The sequence below is a fragment of the Piliocolobus tephrosceles genome, chromosome 16 (assembly GCF_002776525.5).
Source record: "Piliocolobus tephrosceles isolate RC106 chromosome 16, ASM277652v3, whole genome shotgun sequence".
Lineage (NCBI taxonomy): Eukaryota > Metazoa > Chordata > Mammalia > Primates > Cercopithecidae > Piliocolobus > Piliocolobus tephrosceles.
Genome location: NC_045449.1, coordinates 3,323,728 through 3,336,032, shown reverse-complemented (window position 1 = coordinate 3,336,032; position 12,305 = coordinate 3,323,728). Strand labels below are relative to the sequence as shown.

General features: G+C 57.0%; 1 protein-coding gene across 1 annotated transcript in view; it reads left to right on the top strand.

Moving 5' to 3' along the window:
- Positions 1–6,836: 6,836 nt before the first annotated feature.
- TRPV3 (transient receptor potential cation channel subfamily V member 3) overlaps positions 6,837–12,305 on the top strand; it is a 35,892-nt gene continuing 30,423 nt past the window's right edge. Inside the window, exon 1 of the mRNA XM_031934285.1 lies at positions 6,837–6,955. Within this exon, the coding sequence (XP_031790145.1) occupies positions 6,837–6,955 (119 nt within the window). The remainder of the gene's footprint in view (positions 6,956–12,305) is intronic.

Sequence of the window (12,305 nt, the reverse complement as noted above, 5' to 3'; positions counted from 1 at the left end):
CTCACTGCAACCTCTGCCTCCTGGGTTCAAGCAATTCTCCTGCCTCAGCCTCCCGAATAGCTGGGACTACAGGTGTGCAGCACCACACCCGGCTAATTTTGAGTTTTCAGTAGAGATGGGGTTTCACCATGTTGGCCGGGCTGGTCTTGAACTCCTAGCCTCAGGTGATCCACCCACCTGAGCCTCCCAAAGTCCTAGGATTACAGGCGTGAGCCACTGCGCCCAGCCTCCGTTCTTTTTCTTTACTAATGCTCTCATAAAACAAAATGGTAAAAATGGGAATGAAACAAAAAAAATGCTTTACATCATGCTATTGATTTATATATTTATGCTTTTTGAAGTTGATTTTTAATGGACAAATGAAATTGTATGTATTAACATACGACATGATTTTTTTTTTTTTTTTTTTTTTGAGATGGAGTCTCGCTCTGTCGCCCAGGCTGGAGTGCAGTGGCGCGATCACGGCTCACTGCAAGCTCTGCCTCCTGGGTTCACGCCATTCTCCTGCCTTAGCTTTCAGAGTAGCTGGGACTACAGGCACCCGCCACCACGCCCGGCTAATTTTTTGTGTTTTTAGTAGAGACGGGGTTTCACCGTGGTCTTGATCTCCTGACCTTGTGATCCACCTGCCTTGGCCTCCCAAAGTGCTGGGATTACAGGCATGAGCCACCACGCCCGGCATGATGTTTTGATACATGTATACAGTGTGGGTGGCCGAATCCAGCTGTCTCACACATACAGCACCTCACTCTTTGGTGTGATGAGAACTCTTATAACCCACTCTCTTGGCAACTGTGAAGTCTCCTGCTATCTCTGTCTTCATGTCCTTCCCGCCGTCACCTGGAAGCAGGATGAGCCACAACCCAGAATCCACTGTGGGCGGCTGCTGAGCTCTCCTGGCTCAAGAACAGTGGTGGCTGCCAGGACCCTCTCCCGGCCATCGTCCGGGTCAGCCTGCTCGGGCGGGAGGCTGGTGTTGGAGGTCTACCTGGCTCCCTCTCTCCTTCCTCACTGCACCAAGTAGGGCGTTTCCTAGAGTGTGTGAGGGGGCCGGCCCCTCCTTGCTTGCCCCTGCCCTACAGAGATCCCCTTTACCTTCTCCCCCTGTGCGGGTGGAACTTGTGGGCTTGTTGCTTGGGCTTCGTGCCTGCAGGGCTTGGGAGTTTTGGGAGGCAGAGGGGGCCCGCTCAGTGATGCCTCGTGTGTCCTCTGTGGGGTGCTTTACAGAGGCAGAGGACGGCCCTGCATCATGCAGATAGACGCTGCTGGCTAAAGCTTCTACTCTGAGCTCAGTCTGGCAGGCTGGGCACCCATGAGCACCTCGGGACTGTCTGAAAATCAGACCTCAGGAGAGCGGAGTTGGGGCAGGAATATCCGGAGGCTGCCCTCTCGCTCTCCCCGCCTGCCTCCCACCCCAGGCCCCGGCCCCATCACCCTTGGTTGTGCCCATTGGGAAGTTTCCTTCTCGGGACTGTCGCCTCTCCAGGCTCTGTGTGTTCCATCCAGTGCCAGAGAAGGATGTGCCATCACAATGAAAGGTGGGCACAGCGTGGCTTATGGCTGCCACCAAGAGTAAGGAGTCAGACACTGTGGGGGCGCGGCTCCTTCATCCTTCCAGGCTCCCAGGCATTGGGGTGGCTGGAATGGGCACTAAAGGTCACTGTGAGCTGGCCAAGATGGGGCGGGCCGTGCTAGTTGGGCGCCTGCAGAGTGAGACTCATGGCTGCACACTCCTGTGGCTGCTGTGTGGACCCCAAACACAGGACAGAACCCCCCGCCCCAGCGGCCTGAACCCTGGCAAGGCTCAGCTGGGGCTAGACAGGCAGGGTCACGGCCGTGGTGTGGGGTGCTGGCTCAGCCCAGTGGGTCCGTTCCTTTCCGTCATATTGGTGACAGCATCCACACCAGGCCACGGGCCATGAGCCCTCTGAGGCTGGGCCAACAGCCCTGTGGGACTAAGGAGTCAGGGCTGCCCCAGCGGCCTGGAGTCACTCAGCGGGCTGCAGCCTGGCTTTGTGGCCCTACCTCTGCTCAGCCCTCCGGGTCTGTGTGTCGCCCAAGCCTCTCACCACTCCTTGAGCATGCCGTGGTCCTGGCCTCTGAGCCTCTGTGGGCGTGACTTTCTCTTGTGGCTTCCTCCCTCCTTCCAAGTCCAGGCAGATGCGCCCTCTTTCCCGAACCCATCCCCTACACCCCGTCAGAGGGACTTCCTCCCGCCTTGGGAGTCTCAGCCCATTTTGTCCTGATGCCCCGCCTAGTGGGTGATGGTTCCTGCCTGAGCCTGTGTCCCTGTGGCCCACGCGTTCCCCGAGGGTGGACACGGCCTTCTCCAGTTCTGAATCCTTCATCATCCACCTGCGTCCCTGCCACGGCCTCTCCCATGGGCTCTCACGAGGTGCTGGGTTAAATGGGGTTGAATACAGACCACCTAAGGGGCCGAAGCCGCTGCTTCCGTGTGTTTGGGGCAGGATTGGGATGGGCTCGGGCTCCCTAAGTAGTGACTGTGACTCCACTGGGTGACCTGGCTCCTGCTGCCTCTCAGAGCAGAGTGGGGGTCCCCTTCTTCCTTGCTGGGCACAGGGCACACTTCTGGGTGGGAGACAGGGGCCTTTTTCACCAGCTCCCCCCTGCCCTCTGAGAAAAGCTATGAACACGGAAGCACTGACATTTGGCAGCAGCCTCCTCCCCCGGCGTCTGAGCCGCCAGAGGCAAGCCGGGGGGCACGGGGCTGGGTCGGGAGACGGCGAGTGAGCAAGTGGCGGGAGGCTGTGCTGAACCCCAGGTCGGGATTTACCGGTGGAGTTTCAGGCACAGTCGTGAGATTTCAAATTGTGAGTGGGAACTTCAGGACCCCCTGACTTCAACGGCAGAAGCAGTCTCCCGCTTCACCCATGCCTGCAAGTCTGGTCTGCCCTTACCGGCCACGGGTCCTGCTCTCCCATGGCCTAGAAACCTCACCTGCCTCCTGCCTCCTCCCCAGGCCAGGCAGGTTGTGATGATGAGGGAGTGAGAGGTTCACAGCTGGGGATTTTCCTGCCCATCAGGCGCCAGCTCCCGCCTCATCCGCAGAGACTTCCTGCTCTGTCCCAGCCGTGTCTTGTCCGCATCTCGCCCCGAGGAGCAGGTGTGCAGCTCCCGAGTGACGCGGCACACAGGACCGTCCTGACCTCGCTCCACCCACTTCACAGCGGCAGCCTGGGCCAGGAGAGAGGGCAGCGATTCCTCCTGCGATGCCCTGGCCTTGGAGAAAGGCAGCCCGGGCAGTTGCTGGGAGAATACACTGAGATGACAAAAGCAATCACAGCTAAGAGCTGAGCTGACATTGTTTACTGAGTGCTTGCCGTGCCCTGGGCCTTGTTCTGGCCCTTTCTACTGGCACTTGTTGAAGCCTCACGATAACCTTGCAAAGTGGGTTTATGAAGCACGTTTCACAGATGAGGAGACTGAGCCTCGGAGAAATGACCTGCTAGACTCATTCAGCCGGGAAGGGGTGAGGCTGACACTAAGGGCCATGATGTGTGACTGTTGGTGGAAAGTATTAAATGGGGAATTTTGTCCCCGAGAGACCTGATCCCAGCAGGAACCGACGTTTGAGAACAAGTGCCAAGTCTTGGGGCTGGCAGCGCTGAGGTCAACCAGGCCAGGCCTGGGCTGTGCTGTTCCCTCCCGGGGGACAGAGCAGAGCACTTGGCCCTTCACTAAGCCCTCCTGCCTCTGTGATCTCTTGGGCTCTTCACGGCAGCCTTGGAAAGTGGGTGTTAAGATTCCCATTTCCTAGTTGGGAAAACTGAGGCCTGAGATGGGAAGTCACTGCCCAGCATAGAATGCCAGAGAGGGAGGAGTTGACCCATAACTTCGAACTTGGCACCTGCAGCCTCCCCTGCCCTTTCCCTGGTAGGGGTGAGGCTGCTGTGTGGGTGTGGGGGTGACTCACACGGGCCACGTGGGCGGGCGGGCGGGCAATGCAGCTGTGGCTGGTGGGCGTGGCCTGCCTGGCGCCGAGGGCAGGTGGCCCAGCCAGTTCTGCCTCTGATGCCTCATTCCAGCCATCCCTCTGCCTGCAATGAGAGCTTTCCACCGCCTCAGCCACAGTCCCACCCAGGGGCCTCGGGCCCCAGACCTGTGGTGATCTCAGAGCAAGGGTTGCCACGACCACCCAGAACCAGGTGAGTCTCCCCTGCACAAGGCAGCTGGTCATCTCCAAGGTCCCTGGGGAGCCCGGAGTGTGGCCCTCAGAGGTCCTCTGGGCCATGTCTGCCCTTGGCCAATAGGCCTTGGGAGAAGGGTTGGAAGGAGCTTGCGCCTTAGCAAGGAAAGCAAGGCCGTGCGCTCTTGGCTGGAGGGACGTGTGAGAATACGGGTCCTTACAGACTCAGGAACATTTCTCTGAGGTTTGGGAATCCTGGGGAGGGACATCTCAATCTCAGCACTGCTGAGGGCAGAGGAGAGGCTCCTGCCTCCCCAGGCTGGCCCAGGGAGGCGGCTTTCTGGAGCAGGAGTGTGATGGCCGCACCACGGGAGCGGGATGGGGCCCAGGCATCTCACAGGTGCTGAGTCAGCAGCTGTGGCTCCGCGGCCTGGTCTGTCGCCCAGGAAAGACCATTTCCATCAGTGTCAGGGATTGGGAGAGAGAGGGAGGGCCAGGGCAACAAGACAGTCCAGCAGGTGAGAACGTGGGGTTTATGGGGTGACTCAGGGAGCTAATGATAGCTGCTGCGGCCCAAGTTCAGGAGTTCCCTGAGCCTCTCCTGCCCCAGAGGCCCATGGCAGGCCACATTCTCAGGCCCAGGGAAGGCAGAGAGCAACCAGCTCTCGGGGCCACAGAGTCCTTGGAGACCATTCAGCCCACTTCTCAGAAAGGAAAACAGAGGCCCTGGGAGGGGTGAGACGCGCCCTTCATCTGTCTCCTTCATGCTCGGTGCCTCCCAGCTTTTTAGTTCACCAAAGGCCACGTGTGGATGGGGAAAGCCAAAAAGGCTGCCCGTCCTCATCAGGCCGTGACTGGACATGGGAGGGCCGGGAGCCCAGGAGTCCCTCTTGGGGGGCCGCTCCACCTGCCTGGCCTCAAGGTGCCTACGCTCCGGGGCCAAAGCTGTCCCTCGCTGATGCCTCGCCAGTCCTGAGCCTGCTCCCTTTGAGTTCGTGGGCGGGGGACTCTCTCCAGCCTGATGACATCCGGTTCCGGAAACTTCCTCCAGGAAGCTTTCCTATTGGGGTAGGATCACCAGTGGCCCCAGCTCCACCCCACCCAGCTGGGTTCTTCTTACAGAAATCCATCTTCCTGCCCCCACCTATGTGCCTCTGGGTGAGTCCCCTGAGGTTGACTCAAGCTGAGAGTGGCACCCCCTGACTGCACAGTCACCACCTGTCCACACAACCCTTTCCCAGCTCATGTCCTCCGTCTGGCCAGCTGGCCTCCTTCCCCGTCTCTATGGCCCCTACAGCAGCCTCCTCCTGGCACCTGGCTTCTGGTTTCCCCCACCCCGCAACACAGCACCCAACTCCCAGCTGCCCCCGGGGGTCAGCCATAGCTCTTTATGTTTAATAAAAACTTTATTTTTTATTCACTTTTTTGAGACGGAGTCTCGCTCTGTTGCCCAGGCTGGAGTGCAGTGGCACAATCTCGGCTCACCGCAACCTCCACCTCCTGGGTTCAAGTGATTCTCCTGCCTCAGCCCAACCTCTGCCTCCTGGGTTCAAGCGATTCTCCTGCCTCAGCCTCCTGAGTATCTGGGCCTACAGGTGTGCACCACCATGCCCGGCTAATTTTTTGTGTTTTAGTAGAGACAGAGTTTCACCATGTTGCCCAGGTTGGTCTTGAGCTCCTAAGCTCAGGCAATCTGCCCACCTCGGCCTCCCAAAGTGCTGGGATTAGAGGTGTGAGCCACCGTGCCCGGCTAAAGCCACAGCTCTTATGCGGTGTGCAAGGACTTCACAGGGCCCAGCCTGCCCACACAGCTTTCGTTGCCAGGGTCCCCGTGAGCTCCCCAGGTTCTCTGTCCACAGCAGCTCCCGCCACTCCTGCTACTCCTGACCCTCCCAGGCCGTGCCCTCCGCCCAGCTTGTCCTTCCTCCACACAGCAGCCTGTACAGTCTGTCCTGGTCTTGTTGGAAGATGTATCAGTCCCCCTTCCCCAATCCCCACACCCCTTGGGGCTCAGCACCGTGCCCAGCCCACTCTGAGCATCAGTAAAGCAGGTCTGGACAGGGGGTCGGCCTCCTCCGCCTGGGGTAAGGGGACTCAGTTGCTCCCTGCAGGTGGGAGGGGAGTCTAATGGACGGGCAGCCATAAGCGGGTTACACGCAGCTTTGGGAGGGCGGGGGAGATGATCGGTGTGTTGGCTGCAGAGACCACCTGGACACTGAGGAATCCAAAACACCTGAGGAGCGTGAGGATGTGTTACTAGGAGCATAATATCTAGAGCAAAGGAGGCGATAATCTTGCTCTGCGGAGGTCAGAACTGTTTGAGAGCTGCTCATCACGAAATCGGAGAGGGGCCTCGAGAAAACAGCTGGTGCCCAGGAGTCTGCCTGGGGACTGGTCAGCTGAGATGGTGTCGTGAGAGAGGATCGGGGCATGGTGGTCTCTACTGGGACACCTTCCTGGGCTCTCCTAGGACCATAGCCTCAGGGGTGCTCGAGCAGGCAGCTGGGGAAGCTTTGGGGACAGCTTCTGTGTCCTTGAAGAAGGGTTGGTGACCTGGGAAGGGAGGAGTGAGCTTCCTGTCCCACGGAGTGTGAACGGGAGCTGGTTACAGCCACACGGGGATCCTAAACTCCCTGAAGCTCCCCCGTCCCCTCGGCCTGAGCATCTGCCCTGTTGTTGTATTCCAGCCATGAACGCCCACCCCAAGGAGACGGTGCCTCTCATGGGCAAGAGAGTTGCCGCCCCCAGTGGGAACCCTGCCGTCCTGCCAGAGAAGAGGGCGGCGGAGATCACCCCCACAAAGAAGAGGTGGGTTCGGAGGGCTCGGGACTGGGACCGCAGCACTGTGAGGGGCATGAGTGGGGGGCCTAGCAACCCCCAGGGAGCCCTTGCCTTGGGGAGACCTGAGACTCTCAGTCTCGCCTGGGGTGACCCGGTGCCCGGCGAGGTATGACTGGGGGATGGTGCTGGGGGGAGCAGAGCACACTCAGGGGGCTGAGCTGCCGTGGTCAGTGTGACTGGCACAATTAGGGAAGCCTCCTTGGAGGGATCCGGGGGTGCTGAGGCAGGACAGTCAGGAGGGCTCCTGAGGGAGGTGAGGGATGGCTGGAGCTGTCCTTGAGATGAGGAGCAAAATGCTGGGTGGAAGTTCCAGGTGACCTGGACCCTCTGCCGGGCACATTTTCCACACACACCAACGGCTTTCCATCCACTGCAGTGCGCCCAGCCGGGTTATTCAAGCTCTTGAACTCCACCTTTGGAATGGGGACACCGGCAGTGGCACCAACGATAGGATGACGGTTAATTGGGATCAAGTCAGCAAAGTGCTCAGTGTGGCGCCTGGCACGCCGTCAGAGCTCAGCACGTGCTGGCATTGAGAGTGTTCTGTGACCCTCACCATCATCATTGTCCCCATCCCTCCACGGGGTCCCTGGGAATTGGGCCGGGCTGGAATGATCAGCTTAACTTCTTGGCTGGGGACATGGAGGAGGCCTGGAGCAGACAAAGGGCCTCTCTAGGGTCACCCGTCCCGCCCCTCTGCTGCCTCCATTGTAGATTCTGCACCCCCAGCTGATTCAGTGCTTCTCAAGCTGCCCCCCAGCCCGCTTCGTCTGTGCATCCCTTGAACCCGGGGTAGCCCTGCCTCCTCTGCCTGTATCCCAGGCCCCCTTTGGGCCAGGGTTGAGCTTGGTGCTTCCCCTCTGTTAGTTGGAGCTGTCATCACTGAGGTGTCCTGTGTACCAGCCCCAGGGTTGGGCTCAGGATAACGAGCTTGGGACATGGAGAGAAAAATGGCCACGCCTGCTCACAGTCTGGTGAAAGGGGAGTCGAGGAGAGAGTGGGAAGCGACCAGAGAGAGGTGAACTAGCCCTGTGGGGCCTGAAGAGCAGCAGGTTATTCTGATCCTGTAGGCAGTCTCGGGACTTCCTGGAGGAGGTGGTGCTAGAGAAGATGTGGAGAGGAAGAAGAAGTACATCTGGGGCAGAGAGACATAGGAGCAGTGGCTCAGGGTGGGGGCACCGAGGTGAGGAGTCTGGTGTAGCTGAAACACTGGGCGATAGAGGAGTCTTTGGGGAGATGAGTCCCCTTGACTTCCTTGGCAGTCAGTCAAGGAAATTGGACAATCCTGAGGGCAGTGGGGAGCCATGGAGGGATTTTTTGTGGGAGGGAGGGCATGGTGAGATGTGCCTTTTGGAGCGGTGACTGTGGGGGATCTGCATGGACGATGGATTGGAGGAGCCTTTGGGAAGCCCAGGTGGTAGGTGGTGATGTGTGAGCCTGGGTGGTCAGGGATAAAGAGGAGGGGACAGTACAGAGGGGTGTCAGTATCGTAGGGTCCGCAGGACCAGGCATGGGAGGTAAGGGAGAAGGAGGAATCCCGGTGGGAGGACCTGGAGGGATGGTGGGGCCGTCTCTGACACGGTGCACCAGAGGAGAAGATCCAGGTCAGGAGGAATGAGCCAAATTCAGTTGTGAAACGTTGGGTAAGAGATGCCTGAGGGACACCCCAGTGGAGGCCCCATCTTGGAATGCAAGAGGGAAAACTGGTGGAAGTGGAGTCAGACAGGTGTTGTGTGGGGCCAAGGGGGCAGCCTGGGTCTGGGTGGACTTGTCCGGGGAAGGGCCGAGACATCCCTGAGCTAAGCGGGCAAGGACCACCTCCCTGGCTGTCCTCTCACTGCCCCGCCGTTCTCACTTTTCCAGGGGAGGCTTGGACCTCGGGAAAAAATTGAGGACAGAGTTTTGGGAGAATCCCAGGTTCTTTCCTCAGCAGGACCTGTCAAGCCACCTGCTCTGAGCCCATTCCCCCATTCATAGACTTAGCTCCAGGCTTAGTTCTGCGAAGCCTCCTCAGCCCAGCCAAGGGCTGAGCTTGATGTGTCTCCTGAATTGGTGTCCACTCCTCTGTCCCAAAGGCTCTCTGAGGACCCTCATGTGAAGGTTTGGGCATCCCCCTCAGAACTGAGTAGGGGACTTGGGCCTAGAGAGAAACAGAAAATATAAGAATAGGCCGGGCACAGTGGCTCAAGCCTGTAATCCCAGCACTTTGGGAGGCCGAGATGGGTGGATCACAAGGTGAGGAGATCAAGACCATCCTGGCTAACACGGTGAAACCCCGTCTCTACTAAAAAATACAAAAAACTAGCTGGGCGAGGTGGCAGGTGCCTGTAGTCCCAGTTACTTGGGAGGCTGAGACAGGAGAATGGCATAAACCCGGGAGGCGGAGCTTGCATTGAGCTGAGATCCGGGCACTGCACTCCAGCCTGGGTGACAGAGCGAGACTCTGTCTCAAAAAAAAAAAAAAAAAAAAAAAAAAAAGAATAAATTAAGGCTGGGTGCGGTGGCTCACGCCTGTAATCCCAGCACTTTGGGAGGCCGAGGCGGGTGGATCATGAGGTCAGGAGATGGAGACCATCCTGGCTAACACAGTGAAACCCCGTCTCTGCTAAAAATACAAAAAAATTAGCCGGGCATAGTGGCGGGTGCCTGTAGTCCCAGCTACTCATGAGGCTGAGGCAGGAGAATGGTGTGAACCTGGGAGGGGGAGCTTGCAGGGAGCCGAGATTGCGCCACTGCACTCCAGCCTGGGTGGCAGAGCAAGACTCCATCTCAAAAAAAAAAAAAAAAAAAAAAAAGAATAAATTAAAAGGCCGGGCGCGCTGGCTCACGCCTGTAATCCCAGCACTTTGGGAGGCCGAGGCAGGTGGATCATTTGAGGTCAGGAGTTCGAGACCAGTGTGGCCAACATGGTAAAACCCTGTCTCTATAAAAATACAAAAATTAGCCAGGTGTGGTAGTGGGTGCCTGTAGTACCAACTACTCGGGAGGCTGAGGCAAGAGAATTGCTTGAACCCAGGAGGTGGAGGTTGCAGTGAGCCAAGATTGTGCCACTGCACTCCAGCCTGGGCAACAGAGCAAAACTCTGTCTCAAAAAAAGATTAAAAAAAAAAAAAAAAAGAAAGAAAGGCCAGGTGTGGTGCCTCCACCTGTAATCCCAGAACTTTGGGAGGTCAAGGCAGGTGGATCACAAGGTCAGGAGTTTAAGACTAGCCTGGCCAACATGGTGAAACCCCGTCTCTACTAAAAAAAACTACAAAAATTAGGTGGGTGTGGTGGTAGGCACCTGTAATCCCAGCTACTTGGGAGGCTGACGCAGAAGAATTGCTTGAACTTGGGAGGCGGAAGTTGCAGTGAGCCGAGATTGTGCCACTGCACTCTAGCCTGGGCGACAGAGCAAGATTCTGTCTTAAAAAAAAAAAAAAAAGGAAAAAATATATAAATTATAGGTAAAGAAAGAGGGCAATGCTGACCCCTAAGGAAACAGGTACTAATGGTGGAATCAAAGGCACCAGGGAGTCTGGAGATGGGAGAGACTTTTGGACCTGGGAGTGTTCCTGAACTATCGTGCCATTCCCTGACAGTAGCTGTCATCTTGGCTTCCTTCCTGGACCCTGGAAAAGTGATGCCCAGGGTCAGAGATGCAGACTGATGGAGGTTGTGGAGGCACTGGCCTTGCAGAGCCCAGAGCACTTGGGCATTTCTTGGCACAAAGCAAATGAATGGGCAGTCTCCTTCCCAGCCCTGGACTGTTCGGGGATAGTTCTTTGACTTCAAAGGAACAGAAATGCAGTAGAAATGGTATAGAACTGCCCACCTGGGTCAGCCACACCCAGCTGGTGCCCTTTGGTCTGGACAGAAGGCAGGAAGAAACAAACATCACCTACAGTAGGTCAGGAGCCAGGGTGTCACAGGGCTAAGGCCTTCCATGTGCTTATGACGCTGGGTGGGATGTGGTGTGTAAAGTGACCAGTAGGGCAGGTACAGGACAGACCCTCACAGTCTAGCAGCTGCTTTGCCCTAGGAGTTAGGTCTTTGCCCAACAGTTGGGGTCCTTCCCAGCCCGGCACTTATCACTGTCTTCTCATGTCTGGTGCTCCAGCTGACAAGGGCTTCCTTCTCCAGACGTAGACCTCCCCTTCTCCTGAGGCTTTCTCATGCTGTTCTGCCTTTGGGGCTTTTCCCAAACCAGAGGATGGTGTCAAGACCCAGACCACATCCCACCCCAAAAGAGCACAGAGCCCTCCCTGATCCCTGTCTTCACCTGGAAGGATCTTCTCTTCTTCTGAGCTCCCGTAGCCCAACCTCTCTCTGAAGAGGTTGACATGGTCATTGGGATGATGTGTTAGCTCTGGTTGAGATCTCTGAGCGTGGGGTCCCTGGAAGGTTCATCTCTTCCCTTCTGTCTCCCTGAGTTTCTTACACAGAGGATATTAGAAGCTTTTGAGTAAGTAGATGAGTCAATAAAAGGGCAGGCAGGAGGCTGGGTGCAGTGGCTCACTCCTGTAATCCCAGCACTTTGGGAGGTCGAGGCAGGTGGATCATGAGGTCAGGAGATCGAGACCATCCTGGGTAACACGGTGAAACCCCATCTCTACTAAAAATACAAAAAATTAGCTGGGTGTGGTGGCAGGTGCCTGTAGTCCCAGCTACTCGGGAGACTGAGGCAGGAGAAGGGCGTAAACCTGGGAGGCGGAGCTTGCAGTGAGCCGAGATCGCGCCACTGCACTCTAGCCTGGGCGACAGAGCGAGACTCCGTCTCAAAAAAAAAGAGCAGGCAGGAAAATGAGCTGGTGAGCAAGCAGCTGGGTGGCCCAGGACAGCCCTTGGCATGCATGAGGACACTATGGAGCGATGAGGAAATGCTTCTTCCTTTCCCTCGGGATCTCAGCCTCAGGTCTGGAGTGGATACATACTCTTGTGATATGGCTTTCTGGACCATCTTTGGGTCCCTGTGGACTCTGGGAGAAGGCCTTGAGTAGGTAGGGAGGTGGGGCCGAGACAAAGGACTGCTCCTCATCTTCTTGTGAGAGATTGGGAAGGGGATGAGGCTTAGGAGAGGTAAACGCTTTAAGCACCTGAGAGCACAGTGGAAGTCACCTGAAGGATGCAACCTCCCAACATTTTGGTTTAAGGTTATGTAGGTTTATTTGCTTATTGGTCCTGTCTACCTATCCTACCCTTCCAATTACTTATTATCCATCCATCCATCTATCATTTATTCACCCATCCATCATCTATTCATCCATCCATCCATCCATCCATCATTTATTCATCCATCCATCCATCCATCCATCATCCATCCACTCATCTACCCATC